Genomic DNA, 16,258 nt, shown 5'->3' with positions numbered 1-16,258 from the left:
TTGGTTTTGGTCTGGATTGGTATTAACTGTTGACAGTAATAAAACACAGTATATTGCTACCCTCATCCTTGACCTTTTTGTAGTAGTTGTCACTTTTGCAGCTGTATTCCTGATCCTTCTCTTTTTTTTACCCCTCACCTGTGAATTAAGGCAAGTCTATAAATTCAAAAAGACACCAACAAACCACAACAATGCTGAGAGGAGATAGACACAGAGAGGTCAACTGGACAATATTAACACTTATCAAAGCTAAAATCACTGCTTGAAGGTACTTGCTTCTCTGTGTCCAGAACAGCAGTGTAAGAACAGGGAGTGGGGAATTCATGTATGACAGAGCTTAGGCAGTAACGTTTCAAGTCTTCATCTCTGCATGTAGCACACTGTAAAACCTAACAAACTGCAGCCTTGAAACCCTTTGCAGCATTAATCAAATGTGCTGAGGGCTAATTTACTGTGGATTCGATCAATACTGACCGGTGCTACTGACACCATCCCTTCCTGTCTCCACTAACCTGCTGTGGCTGGACAGTCAATACAGGTTTAGGATGGCCAATCACACCATCATACTGTAGGCGCTCACACAGGTATACAGTATTTCAAAATAGTTTCTGTCAGATCATTTAACATTTTTAAAGGACCGTAGAACTTTTAAAATAATATCAGTGTTGTTATTTAAGTATGTAAACTGTACAGTGTCATTTTGAAGACTTGCTTTTGTGTAGTGTTTTAGCTTTCTGAATTTTCATGCCGTCCAGGTAGCGATTGGTTTCCATTGATTTCTATATAAAACATAAACTTGTAAAATAAACACCAGGTGTGCTTTTTTGGGGAATTTTACTGCTATGTGCAGTTGTAGATGAAAACTGAGTTAATTTAAAGATGTCTGCATAAGTTTGAGGAAAAACAAAGATTGCAGGTTGATTTTCATAACATATGAAAATGAATGGAAGCCAGTGGCTACCTGGAAGGTGCACAGAGAAAAAGGTTCAAAAATCTATAAAACTATTGCATGGTTTAAATGGGATATTCATAATATCAGGGTAGTGTGAAATCAAAGCTGAGGCTCCTGTGGAACGATGACTCTGCAATAGGTTTTACATTCAGTGCCAATGTTCTGTGCCAAATACAGTATATGGAGGCCAAAAGTGTGTGTTTAATGTGTTTGATGCAGCAAAAAGCTTTGATAAACTCACTGCACACTACCTGTCAAAGCTGATAAGCATTTTGGAGCATTTAGTGGCTGAAGAATCGGATATTTCATTCAAGAGTTGGTGGAGAACAAAACAGAGCTAAAAGGAAGTGAACACTGAAATTACTTTCAGCATGGAAACAAAAACACAATTTCAAATTGTTTCTCCATATCTGCTTGGTGTGTAAATTAGCATGTTTGACAGCAATAACTTCATGGGGTCATTTTTTGCAATGCCACTAAGCAGACCAAGAATCAGTTATGGCACATTTTATACTGATTATACAGCATCCATAGTGTAGTTGCAACATGTGGCGTATTGTAGAAATAATACATTTTTAAAGGGCTGGTAGTGAATGTCAAAAAAATCTGGCGACTGAATGTAAAATGGTATTTTGCCGAATCATTCGAAATCAACCTGATCCTTGGCCTAATCCTGTGTTTTGGTAATTTTATGGTGGTGTGAGGCTTTTAATTTGACAGTTTCTGTGTTTTGAATTAACAAGTATTACAAGAAGATTAAGAGCAAGGTGAACACACAGCATAAGATGCATAAAAATATCTACTGGTTTGCAAGTTAAAAATGATGACATTAACCTGAAAATGAAATATAAAGTATTGATCTGTGCAAAAAAGATCCTAAAAATATTATTGCTCTATTAATAAATGTATCACATAAACTCAAAACTGAAAAATAGCTCTGGACCATTCACCTGGGACATGTAGATTGACACACATGCACACTGCTATGTAGACACAATTCCTTGGTTAGATATTGCACTATTCTCTTGACCCACCACAAACCTGAAAGTTCCTGCGATCACTGTAGCAGCACTTAAATTGAAATGGTTGGAGTGGTTTTAGATTCACAGTCACAATAAAAAGACAAGAATGATGCTTAACACAGCTGAGTGACAGTCAACCTCTGGTTCCCAGACAAGGAATCTCAACAAAGAAGGTGGCACCATGTCATCAGCATACAACAAACTTGCAGCGTCACTTGAAAGCCAAAGCAGATTTCTGTTGATTTGGCTTCCAGTGTGGCAGTGGCAAGTTTCCTGAAGAATGTTGATCCCTCTTTTATGATTCCTTCTTCTTCAAATTCCTTTGTTCCAGTTTTCTTTGTGCATTTGTTGTCTAGTTTTCATTGTGAAAAGCCTCTGGACTGGATGCCCCATCATCACTGAGGACCTCAGTATTGGTGAAGGTCCCAGCGAGTGATGCACTCAAGGCCTGTTTGACGGGTGCCATCTCTGAAAGAATGATATTATCATGGTTGCTCACTAGCGTGGCCTTGTCCATGATCTCCTTGCTATGCCTGGACACCACAGCATCCAGGAAGTCGTACTTGTGTGACAGCATACCACTTTCAAACAGGTACTTTGCCAGGTAAGAAAAGGTCACATTTGCAATGAAGGATGCCACCATGGACACAGACTTGAATGGGAACCTCTGCTGGATAAAATATTCTACATCTCCAGTGAGGTGGTGGATCCTCTCCTGGGTCACCCAGCCTGGGTAGTAGATGAATGGAGGGAGCTTAAGGTAGGGCTCCCCTCCACCAATGCGCAGCAAAAGGCCAAAAATATAGCCGGCTACAGAGCCATAGGTATTTGTGCCCTTGATGAATAACACACTGAGAAGCTGGGGAAAGATGATGACGTAAACCAGATCAGAGCTGAGATACCACAGGCCATACACTGATCCTGTTAACAACGCCATAGCAGTGGCGAAAGCTCCGAATACAAAGATAGTCAGGCGCATCACCCAAACAATCTCTCGATCTGAGGCCTGGAGGAGAAAGGATAAAACAGAGTGAAGATGGAAGCAGACCATGTGGGGAAGACAAGTGCGACAATGGGGAGGTACAGTATGACGATATGTCGAAATAAAACAAAATAAAAACCATGCCTATACAGAAAATGTCTCATAAAAAGACAGGGATCAACAAAGTTTGTAGTATCTAATTTTGTGTCCGTCTATTCAGTATTTATTCAGTTTTAATACGTTATCACGTAGATTATCTATAGATTCATTCACAAACTACAAAAATTTTGAAACATTTTCATTTTCTAGGCCTTTTAATTTTGAGCTTGTCTGTTTTAACGTTATTTTTGGTCTGGTTTTATATGTGCACCAAGTACAGTAAGTGCAGATTCAATTTGTGCTGCTGTTTTGTTTCAAGACAAAATGGGACACATTTATAAACCAAAATTGATTTATTGATTAACAGACTGATGCTTGCAACCCCTGACTAAAACTTCACAGGTGCCTGTTAGTTTCGTTGTTTGCACCCTTACCGACTGGCGGAAGGCGAGCTGATAGATGTTTCTGGCAAACATGGAACTGGCTGAGAGAATTGATGAGTCCGCTGACGACATGACCGCGGCTGACACTGCCCCTAGACCAAAGAAGGAAACGTAGGGCGGGCAGAGGTGCTGAAGCACTATGGGAAGAATCATGTCCGATTCATCCTTATCCTTAGGTGGAAGGGACCCATAAGTTGTTTGATTCCAATCTAAAGGAGAAAACGAGAAACAGTAAAAAAAAAAAGAAACATTACAACATAGGTAAAGTTGAGCACATTGTACTTGGCACGTGGTCCTACACTGAAATTAATACAATTTTGTTCCTGGCCAACCTGTCAATTTTTAAATGGAAGACTGATTATTTTTCAATTTTTGTACCGATCTCAGCCCTGCGATGGATTGGCGACCTGTCCAGGGTGCACCCCGCCTTCGCCCGATTGCCAGCCGGGATTGGCTCCGGCCCCCCTCCCCCCGTGACCCTGTTCAGGGACTAAGTGGTAGAAATGACTGTACCGATCTCTTAGGTAATCATTCAAAAGGTTTGATGTACAATAATACTTCCTGTGGATATAAATAAAAAGGCTTCACATGTGCTAAAACACATATGCTGTAGCAGAAACTGATTAGTGCTGATTTTACATGAAATGTCTTCAGTGGGACCAGATTAATTATCTCCTCTTCAGATGTAATATTCACTAAACCAGCACGGTCTGATGGCTCTCTCTTCTGCCCATCATCATCGGAGCCGTCTGCTGTTGTTTACTTTCCAAACACTGTATGCATCTACATTTACACATCAGAAAAAAAAGGCATCTGGGGTGTAAACAACCCAGGAAGGCATTGGACTCTCTTTGATTGCATTTGCCTATTTTAAACAAGGCTCAGATTTCTTGATGTGTTGATCATCTTGTGATGTTTCATTAACTGCTTGATCATTGTATGTGTTTGGGTGTATACATGGATCAGTGTTCATCTGAGCAATCTGATTTAACAGCTGCAATCCAGACAAAACAGTGTCTGTGTAGGTATGAAGCTTAATATACTGGGTGATACTTGTGTTTGCTCATTTTTCTCTTTATAAGCTTTAAACTAAACTGTATTTACAGTGCCTTGCGAAAGTATTCGGCCCCCTTGAACTTTGCGACCTTTTGCCACATTTCAGGCTTCAAACATAAAGATATAAAACTGTAATTTTTTGTGAAGAATCAACAACAAGTGGGACACAATCATGAAGTGGAATGAAATTTATTGGATATTTCAAACTTTTTTAACAAATAAAAAACTGAATAATTGGGCGTGCAAAATTATTCAGCCCCTTTACTTTCAGTGCAGCAAACTCTCTCCAGAAGTTCAGTGAGGATCTCTGAATGATCCAATGTTGACCTAAATGACTAATGATGATAAATAGAATCCACCTGTGTGTAATCAAGTCTCCGTATAAATGCACCTGCACTGTGATAGTCTCAGAGGTCCGTTTAAAGTGCAGAGAGCATCATGAAGAACAAGGAACACACCAGGCAGGTCCGAGATACTGTTGTGGAGAAGTTTAAAGCCGGATTTGGATACAAAAAGATTTCCCAAGCTTTAAACATCCCAAGGAGCACTGTGCAAGCGATAATATTGAAATGGAAGGAGTATCAGACCACTGCAAATCTACCAAGACCTGGCCGTCCCTCTAAACTTTCAGCTCATACAAGGAGAAGACTGATCAGAGATGCAGCCAAGAGGCCCATGATCACTCTGGATGAACTGCAGAGATCTACAGCTGAGGTGGGAGACTCTGTCCATAGGACAACAATCAGTCGTATACTGCACAAATCTGGCCTTTATGGAAGAGTGGCAAGAAGAAAGCCATTTCTTAAAGATATCCATAAAAAGTGTCGTTTAAAGTTTGCCACAAGCCACCTGGGAGACACACCAAACATGTGGAAGAAGGTGCTCTGGTCAGATGAAACCAAAATCGAACTTTTTGGCAACAATGCAAAACGTTATGTTTGGCGTAAAAGCAACACAGCTCATCACCCTGAACACACCATCCCCACTGTCAAACATGGTGGTGGCAGCATCCTGGTTTGGGCCTGCTTTTCTTCAGCAGGGACAGGGAAGATGGTTAAAATTGATGGGAAGATGGATGGAGCCAAATACAGGACCATTCTGGAAGGAAACCTGATGGAGTCTGCAAACGACCTGAGACTGGGACGGAGATTTGTCTTCCAACAAGGCAATGATCCAAAACATAAAGCAAAATCTACAATGGAATGGTTCCCAAATAAACATATCCAGGTGTTAGAATGGCCAAGTCAAAGTCCAGACCTGAATCCAATCGAGAATCTGTGGAAAGAACTGAAAACTGCTGTTCACAAATGCTCTCCATCCAACCTCACTGAGCTCGAGCTGTTTTGCAAGGAGGCATGGGCAAAAATTTCAGTCTCTCGATGTGCAAAACTGATAGAGACATACCCCAAGCGACTTACAGCTGTAATCGGAGCAAAAGGTGGCGCTACAAAGTATTAACTTAAGGGGGCTGAATAATTTTGCACGGCCAATTTTTCAGTTTTTTATTTGTTAAAAAAGTTTGACATATCCAGTAAATTTTGTTCCACTTCATGATTGTGTCCCACTTGTTGTTGATTCTTCACAAAAAATTACAGTTTTATATCTTTATGTTTGAAGCCTGAAATGTGGCAAAAGGTCGCAAAGTTCAAGGGGGCCGAATACTTTTGCAAGGCACTGTAACTGCATCAGTGTTGAAATCTATTTGAATAAACACAAAAAGCATGAATAACACTAAACAGAGCTGTTGTTAAATCCTGAACAGCTTCCACATGTTCTAAAGTGACAGGCTTGAATTTGTTATATTTTAAGATTATTAGAGCGTATGTACAATATAGTTTTAAATCTAGTACAGTACATATTCATGTGATTGTGTGTATATTTACTAGTAGAAGCCCCTATAGCTCCAATGAGGACTGAAGGGACGGCCATGACCAAGCAGCCGAAGGCAGCGAGGAAGGAGAGGACCTGAGCGTAGGTAGCTGAAGAAGCAGAAAGGACCCGCTGAAAATAGACCTGCCAGGGAATCCCTCCCAATATCTAGAAACAGAAAAGCTATAGTAAATACAAACCCCAACACACACTACTGATCTTACTACTTCTAATAAATTGATATTCTCCTTTATAGAAAACCAGTATCTCAGAAAAATGCCATCAAACTGCATATGTTATTGACTTGACAGTAATCTACTCATGAATCTTCTAAGAAAAGTTCTGAACTACCAGCAAACAGAAGTTGTCTGCCCAGAGCCATCTGTCCCCAGGATCAATCTTCCCCAGCCACGGTGACTGGTAGATTGTTTTCTTGGCTGAAACACTGATGTCCGACACAGCAGGATTGGACAGGGCAAAAGGCACGCTGATCCACTGATGGACACGAGGGCATCAGAATGCAAATATTATTATTGCTGCAGAGTTTGGCCTTTAACAAGTGTTATCATTTGCTGCAAAATATTTAGCATATTTGAAATACTAGGAATACTGTAGGCTGGTGTCTTTAACAGCCCTTGAAGGCTTTGTTTCAAGTTATAAGTATTTTTCTGTAACACTAAATAGCCATGACTAAATAAGCAACCAATTTAGAAGTAGGAAAATAAATTCTTAGGTAGTATTTATTAAAACTTTACTATATGATAAGACTTTCATACAATTGAACAATGTATTCTACCGTTGATAAAATGACAAATACATTTTTTAAATAAATATGAATCATCATTGTGATCAGATTTCTCATGCCTGTTACCAATTTAATCATTCTGTACTGCAGTGTTTCTTATTATTTGTGTCCCTGGTTGGATATGATGTTTATTCCACACTCACCAAGCCCACAAAGATACAGAACAGCTGGACCACATCTGTGTATGCCACAGAGTAGAGTCCTCCAACAAGCGTGTAGAAGATAGCTATCAGAGCTGAGATCACCACCGACATGTTGATGTTTATGTCCACAATCACACTCAGAGTGGCACCTGCAGAGCAATGCATTCAGTTCAGCAGACACAGTTAGTTAACTTGATATGGTATAAAATAATGAGTTTAGACGATGTTCAATGAATAATTACCCAGGGCAGATAAAATGGCCGCAGACCAGAACATTTCTCCCATGAGTGCAGGTATGAAGAGCAGGCCTCCCATCCTTTTTCCATAAAGCTGCTGGAATGGATCCAGCATGGTGACGTATCCACGAGATCGCATTGGCTTGGCAAAGAAAAGGCCACCTGAATGATGTCAGAAATTATGGTAAGGTAGGAAAAAATAGCAAACTAAACATTTTAGAAAGGTTTTTTTTTTTTTTTACAAAGCCTGCAGCAATGAAGTTGTATAATATTATGTATAATATGTATAATACAGTATATACTGAGTCTACAGAACAGCAGACTTTAAAATGAAAGGTACCACCAGTTCCAGCATTCTTACTGTATATGCTTGCTTTAAAGGACTTGTACTGAAACACTGGTTCTTACCTACAACCAGACTGAGTGCATAACCAAAGGGTGCCTGCGCCCAGGCCAGGCCAAAGTCTGGCAAGTAGACATACTCTGCTGTCCCATTGATGTAGCCACCACCCACCCAAGTGGCTGAAACCAAACAAACAAACAAAATAACTTACGTTGGTAAAAAAAAAGACTAGACTTTTCTGAAACACTAGTTTGGTGCATGCCAGGTTGCCTAAGCGCTTTACGTGTTCTGAAGTGTGACGTTGAGTTACAACTCCTTATTGTCTTTTTCTCAACTCATATGGCGCCCAGATGTGACAGAATACGCACAACGGTCACGTTGAGCAACAACCAACAAAGAAACATTCTAAGACTCGGTAGTTAGACCAACTCACCAGTCATTGTGAATCCACCCACGAACAATCCGATATCCCTTCCCCCGACCATGATTCTCTCGCTTCGGTCTCCGTCCTTGCCAACTCCAGAGTTCTTATTTTTCCACGCGGCCCAGATTCCAACGAACAGAATCAGGACATAGAAGACTACGATAGCCACGAGACCCCCGGCGTGGATGGCCATATTCCTTCCGTCACCTTCCTCCCGCCGAGATCAAGTGCTATTGCGCGCGGAGAGCTCGAATCTCATGGATGGAACTTGGAAGACACAAAGAAAGAAACACATTTATATTCACTGCATTTGTCTTTGATCCAATAATAATAATAATAATAATAATGATACCGAATCCTCCCCTTCTACAACATCAATTTGATCAACTTTATTCACGGACAGACTGTAGTTCTAGAGCTTTAATACATATTATGCAGTATGACTAAACACATATGAAAGGAACTGAACGCAAAGTCAGCTTTCTATGATTACAACCCAAAAACAACAATAATAAAAAAGCTACAAGATTTTATTTGTAGGCTTCCCACTGTAAGGTGTGTACGGTGACCACACTTTGCATGTAACCAACAGATGCCTAATACCTTCCTTACAGTTAGAGACTATAAAAATTTTAAATCACGTTTTCTACACACAAACGATCTTAACCCTTGCTGAAATGTCCATCATATGACCGTTCTGAGATTAGCTTTAAACCCAAACTTAAACGGAAGCTTTTACAAGTGTAAAATTCAAAGGTGGAATCATAATAGGAGAAAATGTTACAAATAATCAGTTCCAATTCTTGCAATCAACAGTTAAAGACACCAACAATTAACACTTCACAAGAAATAAAACCCCAAATATTCCATCCAAAAAATGTCTGTTAGGAGCTGTTCGTAGTAACAGCGCTCAGTTATGTCAAATTGTCAGACAAAAGTGTGACAAACTCCCAGAATCCAACCGCTTTTATAGGCTAGACTCCATACCTTCCCGTTGACCATTACGCAAATCAGAAATTATTAGACAAACGACCAGCGCGTGTAGAATTACATTTTAAAATTCAAAAATAATTTTGTGCCAGTCTCAATATTACAATAATTTAAAAAAATTATATTTTGGACTTGTTCAGTAAACGCTATGAAGAGTGGCCCATGTCTTACTGTATCCAACTGAAGCAGGTAGCAGAGGCAGAGGAACTCTGTCATTTGTCATCCATTCACAGGATATGAATCAGAAAAATAGAGGTATTGATCATGGGAGTCCACAAATTATTAACGTCTTGTTGTCCATGTTGGTTTTACGCGCGCTTTGCTGCCTCCCTTTAATTACAGAGACTGCGTACTCCAATTATTGTGCCCGCTTCCTTACACTATATCTACTAATTCTCATTTTATTCTAAACGTTTAGAGGTTACAGTGCAACCAAGTGTAAAATATAAAGAAATATGGACCAATACGCTTTAGTTGCCTTTAGCGCTGTAGTGCGTAAAAGTCCATTAATTCTTCCGAGACTTGAGGCACAGTCAAAAACTGCGAACCATTAACCAAAAGAGACCTAAAACGCATGGATAAGGGTTTCCTGTCCGATATGCTACATCACTAGAATCAAACCTGAGGTTTTCAGCTACGTTGACACCACGGTTCCAGGAATATTGATCTGTCTTTCAATCAGCACCTACCACCACAGTCAAATGCAGTTACATTGGTCAAAGACGATAAACTCAGAAACTGATATCATCTTACCTTTCCTTTAGAGAAACAGGTCTAAAGAGATTACAGGAGCACGGTCTACAAAAGAAGGTTTAAAAATTGTCAAAGACGATTTTGCTGGTAAAATATTAATCTGGCACAAAGTAATCCCCTTGGACAAACAAACACAATTCTCCTATGTGATTTTTAAGTTACCGGTGCTGGTCGGAAAGAGAGAGGGAGAAGGAAAGACCGAGCCACGGGGAGAGAGGGTGGAGGTGGGTGGAGGAAGGGAGATGAATGGGAGGGGTGGGTTTATTGGGTGCTGTCAGGGTGGGTATAGGGTGGATGAATGTCTTCCAGGGTAGGACGAAAATAGCACCTTATAGAGAGTGGCATGACGCACAACCTCTCCGGGAAAGCTTTCCAATATCGTAATATAATATTGGCAATAGATGAAACCTTTACTTCGCCAGGTTACATTTCAGGCCTGATTTACGATCGTGTGCAGGTCCCCGCCTGCTCCACAATTAAAGCATTGAGTTTATTCTGCAAACGCTGGGTGTACGTTGACAATGTCGAGGACGTAAGCCTGCATAGATTTACGTTTTTATCTTATGACTTATTTTACACTATGCAACTTAACGCTGTGTATTGTCCAAAAACAACACTTCCAAGTTTGTTGATCAAGACAACTTTCAAATCAACTTGTATAGAGACATAAATCAAAAATGAAGCAGTGACTGGTGACTCAGAGTATTTTTGCTTACTTTTAGCACACTCACCATATAAGGGACAATAGATGCCAACTATATTTACCTCTCACAAGTCGTTACCTCTCAAAGAGTGCCTTCAAACCACAAGTAGAACCTGAGTAATCAAGGAACTACAAACCCTTCAACTATCATTTATTATCATACCAAATGTGTTGCTATAAGTGCTGCACTATGAAGGTCCCTGGGAGCTCTCCGTGGTACTGAAATGTGAAACGGAAGTGCTGCAACAGAAACATTCTACTTTATTATTGCCATTATCTAAAATTAGAAAATTATTCATGCACAGCCCGGTGATAGACTGACGACCTGTCCAGAGTGGACCCCGCCTCTCGCCCAGTGTCAGCTGGCTCCAGCCCCCCGCGACCCTCTCCGGGATGAGCGGTATAGATAATGAATGCATCTGGGGTCCTACACAGTAGCCGGGGAATAGCCTGACGCCCTGTCCAGAGTGCCCCCCGCCTCTCGCCCAGTGTCAGCTGGCTCCAGCCCCCCGCGACCCTCTCCGGGATGAGCGGTATAGATAATGAATGCATCTGGGGTCCTACACAGTGAACATTTAGTTCGTGGTCTTATTATAATTTGTCATTAGCTTTGGTGTGATTTGAGAGTAGATGAATTCTCTCATTATAACTTCAACATTAAAGCTCGTTTTGATGTGACAGTCCCCTAATATTTTTACAAAAAAAGCTAAAGAAATACATAAACATTTCACTAATCTTTGTAGAATTTGTGTGTAGGTAATATTAAATGGTTCCCATAAGAAATCATAATCTTCAGTGCACTAAAACTAAACCGATTCATTGTTGCTCTTTACTAGTAACATCATTGATCTCCTTGATGCAAACGAAGCTGCTGAGCAGTCTGACTGCTGAAAATAAGAAAAGTGACTTGTTTGAATCGTGACACGTCCTCTAATTGAGCGTCTGAGGGGCTGGCAGGCTGCGAGACAGAAGCTAACTCTAATTGGAGGGTTTTCTGGCAAACAGGCTCAGAAACACAGACAGTCCAGCCCGGAAAGCCTCAGTGGAGTTACAAATAACTTCAGCATCCACAAGATGATTATTTTCACTTCACATATATGGCTTAATGATCCATAATGTGCATGTTAGTACTGTTCTTGATATTATCCAATACAATCTACATCCGACTGCCAGTTCGTTCCTGATCTACCAAACAATGCTCTCCTTGTCAAAAGACCTTTGTCGCCATCCAGTGGCATTTTCAAGTTTAGTTCGACTCTGTGTTAGGGATTTCAGCAGGTGAACCGGAAACGTATAGTACAGTCTCTATGTCACAGCAAGAAAAGCACTAGTGGAACTAATATTGTTTCGTTTAGGTTTAGAGCAATAAGCCTGTTCCATCTCAAAAAGCCTGGTCAATAAGTGAGCATGAACAAAACCTGGACTAGTGCGGTGACGCATGTAAGTGGAATGACGCGACCATGTAAGGCTGTTGCAGCTGTGCTGCTACTTTGACATTTAAAAATGTCTACTGTGGAAAAACAAATTTGACCATTTATAGGGTCTTTTTATTTTTTATTTAGCCTGTTTATTTTCTTTGGCATTAAAATTATATAAGGACACAGAGCGCTGACAGTGCATACAGTCTGTTTGCTTTAGAATTCCTGATGTATTTGCAGTCTTTCAGAAAGAGTTGATCTCATCTAGAAAGTAGGCTACAACAATGAAGTGACAAAACACTGGGTTATCCATTAACATTAGTGTTGCAGCACAAAACGTGGACTATTTGCAGGAATATGTTGCCACCTTGTGGTCATTCAGGTACATAGCAGCAGGGTGGTTTTAGTGTTTAGCTCTCTGATCTGGTCACCTTAAAGTTAGAGGAAAGCCTGGGAGTTTGTCAAACTGTGATATGCTTTCAGTTGTGGCAGCTGATACTTGGTCAGATACGATAATGTGATTTTTCCCTTTCTGTCTGTTTTCAGGGTATGGAAGAAGAATATTAAAAATAAATGTGTTAATATCACGCCCAGTCTTAGACATAGTTATTGAGCCTGTAGCCACTGCTGGAAGGGGCACAAATAGAAGGAGCATGATTGTCCTTCTGGGCATCAGAGGACTTGTATAGTGGAGTAGGGGGATATATGTTGTTGAATGCAGGGGGAGGTGATTGATTCCTATCCATATGGGAGGGACACCGAGACCTGTCACCACTGCTGCTCCAGCACAGCACCATTCCTCCGGTCAGATTGAGGCAGGCTGAGGCGTAGCCAAGGTACACAGCCAGGCCAATCTCATACTTCAACCCAAGGGGAAGGAAGGGGTCATAGAAATCCATCATGACATCGTTGGTGGTCCAGGACACAGTGACCAGGCAGAGCAGGCCAGCACAGAGAAAACAAATCCCCCCACTCAGTGCCAGCAGAGACTTCATCAGCGGGCTGTGGACAAAGCGGGTACACTTCATCCCCATCACAGACACCAGAGATGCAAGGACTGAGGTGACGCAGGAGAGCACCATCAGTGCCCGGGCTGCCTGATGTGGAGGAGAATAGACAAGCACTGTTACTATTTGGATTAATCCTGTTTGGGCTGCTATGTAAAAAAAAAGTTAAAAAAAACATGCGTAACATGGTTTCATTGCCTTGATGCTTGATGACATTATCAAATTGTTTAAAAACATGATTTTGAATTGTTGATGTTTCAAATGTTTGCTACATAAAATGATGCAATACTTGTGTCTGGGGTCTCCAAGATGCCAGCTTGGTTAAATATAATAGACTTCCACTGCTTCATATTTGTTATTAGTGCATTTTTGCAGAGCACAACCCCTCGCAACACCAGATATGTGTTGGATTTCTGTAATTGAGGTTTCATAACAGTTTGTTCAGACAATGTCTGATAAAGTTTAAGGCTACTCGGGGATCTACCTGATTCAAAACATAGGCTGCTATAAGTAACATCACATTATAAGATAGGTATAATCACAAGGCCTCACTTCTTTATTTTGTCACCTTCATAAAACTTAGCTTGGGCCAAAGCAAAAGCTGCCAATACTGTTAGTTTATAATACTTTTATGCATATTCTGTTGTAACGAGGTCAGTTATTGTTAGGGTCTGTGGGTCCCCAAACAATGAGTAAATAAAGCAAGTGTCAACAAAGCAGAAGGGTGAAAACCGTACTCTGCTGTAGCCAGGACATTCTCCCAGCCTTCTATCTATCAATCTGGGAACATTCTGCTTTCTAAAATTACACATGTAGTCAGAATTGGGGCTACAAATAATGTGAAAAGCTAATTAGAATAATAACTTCCTTGGCAAATTGAAGAGCTGAAAAGGTGTTGAGAGAAAGAAAGAAATGAGATCAGTTTGTAAAATGTCAGAAAACGGGCAAACATTTCCATTCTAATTTCACGGACAGAGCCAGTGTCTTAAATTGTTCATGTTATTTAGTATAGAACAGGGAATGGCAGCGAATGCTCACATCATCATTAGGAAATGAGAGAATGTTTGTTTGTTTGATAATAGATTGGTGAAATACATGTACTTGGCAAGTTAGTTTTATGTCAGATGGTGACTGCACAGTACCTGTAGGTCAGGTGGCAGTGCCAGGAGAGATCTGTACAGCTCACACTGGTAAATACCAGTGCTGTGCCACACACACTCCATCCACAGGCCTTTCATGTAGGAAGTGGCTGTGATGATGTTAGAGCTCATAAAGGTTGTGCCGCGCCACTGGGGAAGCAGAGTCGCAACTGCTGTTCCCACAAACCCCAGGATCCCTAAGAAGAAGCCAAGGAGCTGAGATACCATGCTGGCCATGATTGGTTCATGTGAGCAGATGCTCAAACTGCAAAATACAAAGTTATATGAGTAGTTTGAAAATCAAAGTTGATGGGCATTTGCATGTCTCAAAGTGCATATGCCACTATTTAGACTCATAAATATACATAGGATCCACAAGTATCATAAGCTAAATGAAAATCAGTGCAAAGAAACTACTTTAAATATGTGCAAGAAATCATCACACAAAAAAAGAAACACTTTTAGAACCACACTCTCCCAGGTTGAGGACATGGCTTTCTGCTTTGCTCCCCAGCAGTATAGTAAATTCCACTGAGCTTACATTCAGTCACATAGTCTGAGCCATTCCTCAAGTGTCTCCGGATTGTGAGCAGAAATAGCTGCGGAAGTTTTCAGTATTCTGGAGTCAGTCTCTGGTGGGTGGCAGGTGACTGCATCTGTAACTAATGAGAGCAGTGTTCGGCTTCACCTGTTTAACGCTGTCCTCTGGAGGGCAAACCACAGCAGGCTATTTGTTCAGATCTCTGCCAGCACTCAGGAAAGGGGAGAGTGAGAGGAGAAATTAAAAATTTACAGAAACTGCCCAAGCTGAGAGTACTGTTATAAACCACGAACCCTGAAAATTTTCACAGCTCTGTAGGGTATTAAGAGCGAGAGGGACTGAATGAATCGATGACAGAGCACTTCTAGCTGCTGGGCTCTAAACTGTGACAAAAAAGAGATGGTTGCGACTGTTGTAATAACTGGCCAAATCTTTAAATGTACAATGTAATCTCTCACTTGAGATTACATGACACTCAACTTTACATTTACAAACGGACATATAAAATCCCACAGCTGTCCAGGTAGCTCACAAAGAACCTCCTCCTCCACAGTAAAAGAATGTGAAACCCTTAAGTAGTTAAGCATTTACTTTTGTTCCTTCTCAGTGTTTCCAACAAAGTGAACTCTAGATGAAAATATCCTGAATAATGAGCAAGGCAATTTTTACACCAATGACAACCCAAGTCTCTGAAACTGACAAATAATACTTCTTAAATTCCAAACTACTTGTTGTTTGTGCCTGCAAGAATGAAGCAGACTTTAAATTTCATACCACAGAAAACAATCTGTGCGTATACAAACCCATTGTTTAGACTTCCTCAGAGAACAGAAGCTGTTTCTGAAGCCTGATTATTGTTCAGTGTTAGACCTGGCACTGCTGGGGCCTCTTAAAATATCAGAGATACAAGCCTCATTGTGCTAACTTAATGATTGACTACACTGAAGGAATAACAAGTAAGCAATAGGAACAAAGGCAAAGCTGTGACATGTATCATATTTCACTTTTGTTTGGCCTCAAATCAGTCCAGTTTAGTCACTAACAACTGTGCAAAACACCTAATTTTGAGCTAATGGGAACTGCAACATCTAAATGATAAAATATACACAGGCTTTCACATGTTAATACTTGGTAAAAACTCTTCAAATTTAAATACTCACCAACAAGGTTACATGAGGACTACAGACCCATGATCACAGGTGTCCAGATGGCACACTCGTCCTCTGATGCAGAGATGTGTTTGGAGAAGTTCCAGATAAACAGGGATATTGGCATTGATTCCACACTTACCAGCTCCGTCTGTCTCTTCCTGTGCCTTAACAGACAAGCACTA

The 16,258-nt window shown here is 40.7% G+C and overlaps 2 protein-coding genes across 5 annotated transcripts; both read right to left on the bottom strand.

Moving 5' to 3' along the window:
• Positions 1 to 18: 18 nt before the first annotated feature.
• Positions 19 to 10,350, bottom strand: LOC109968272 (high-affinity choline transporter 1). Of its 2 annotated transcripts, none has more exons than XM_020614426.1 (9): positions 10,118 to 10,350; positions 8,384 to 8,641; positions 8,016 to 8,129; positions 7,614 to 7,769; positions 7,372 to 7,520; positions 6,775 to 6,918; positions 6,438 to 6,591; positions 3,490 to 3,707; positions 19 to 2,980 (listed from the first exon to the last, which is right to left on the bottom strand). In XM_020614426.1, exons 2-9 carry the CDS (start codon positions 8,565 to 8,567, stop codon positions 2,327 to 2,329), a joined length of 1,773 nt encoding a protein of 590 aa, XP_020470082.1. In that variant the 5' UTR covers positions 8,568 to 8,641; positions 10,118 to 10,350; the 3' UTR covers positions 19 to 2,326. The 2 variants fall into 2 exon arrangements, with proteins under 2 accessions (XP_020470082.1, XP_020470083.1); XM_020614427.1 differs by lacking the exon at positions 10,118 to 10,350 and adding an exon at positions 9,986 to 10,028.
• Positions 10,351 to 12,822: 2,472 nt separating this feature from the next.
• Positions 12,823 to 16,164, bottom strand: LOC109968268 (claudin-14-like). 3 transcript variants are annotated; one of them, XM_020614420.1, is made up of 4 exons: positions 16,086 to 16,164; positions 14,926 to 15,127; positions 14,388 to 14,649; positions 12,823 to 13,335 (listed from the first exon to the last, which is right to left on the bottom strand). In XM_020614420.1, exons 3-4 carry the CDS (start codon positions 14,619 to 14,621, stop codon positions 12,835 to 12,837), a joined length of 735 nt encoding a protein of 244 aa, XP_020470076.1. In that variant the 5' UTR covers positions 14,622 to 14,649; positions 14,926 to 15,127; positions 16,086 to 16,164; the 3' UTR covers positions 12,823 to 12,834. The 3 variants fall into 3 exon arrangements, with proteins under 3 accessions (XP_020470076.1, XP_020470078.1, XP_020470077.1); XM_020614422.1 differs by having other exon boundaries at positions 15,073 to 15,127; XM_020614421.1 differs by lacking the exon at positions 16,086 to 16,164 and having other exon boundaries at positions 14,926 to 15,515.
• Between the last annotated feature and the right edge of the window lie 94 nt (positions 16,165 to 16,258).

Source organism: Monopterus albus, unplaced genomic scaffold (genome assembly GCF_001952655.1).
Source record: "Monopterus albus unplaced genomic scaffold, M_albus_1.0 scaffold146.1, whole genome shotgun sequence".
Lineage (NCBI taxonomy): Eukaryota > Metazoa > Chordata > Actinopteri > Synbranchiformes > Synbranchidae > Monopterus > Monopterus albus.
This window is presented reverse-complemented; position numbering and strand designations above follow the sequence as displayed.

Bases quoted from the DNA above. Each gene is read 5' to 3' on its own strand.
- LOC109968272 (XM_020614426.1), bottom strand. From the start codon at position 8,567: ATGGCCATCCACGCCGGGGGTCTCGTGGCTATCGTAGTCTTCTATGTC. The intron at 6,919-7,371 runs GTGAGTGTGGAA...CGTGTCCATCAG, and splicing joins TCTGTATCTTTGTGGGCTTG to TGGATCAGCGTGCCTTTTGC. The intron at 2,981-3,489 runs GTAAGGGTGCAA...TTTCTCCTCCAG, and splicing joins AGCTCGCCTTCCGCCAGTCG to GCCTCAGATCGAGAGATTGT.
- LOC109968268 (XM_020614420.1), bottom strand. From the start codon at position 14,621: ATGGCCAGCATGGTATCTCAGCTCCTTGGCTTCTTCTTAGGGATCCTG. The intron at 13,336-14,387 runs GTACTGTGCAGT...CCTCCACATCAG, and splicing joins CACTGCCACCTGACCTACAG to GCAGCCCGGGCACTGATGGT.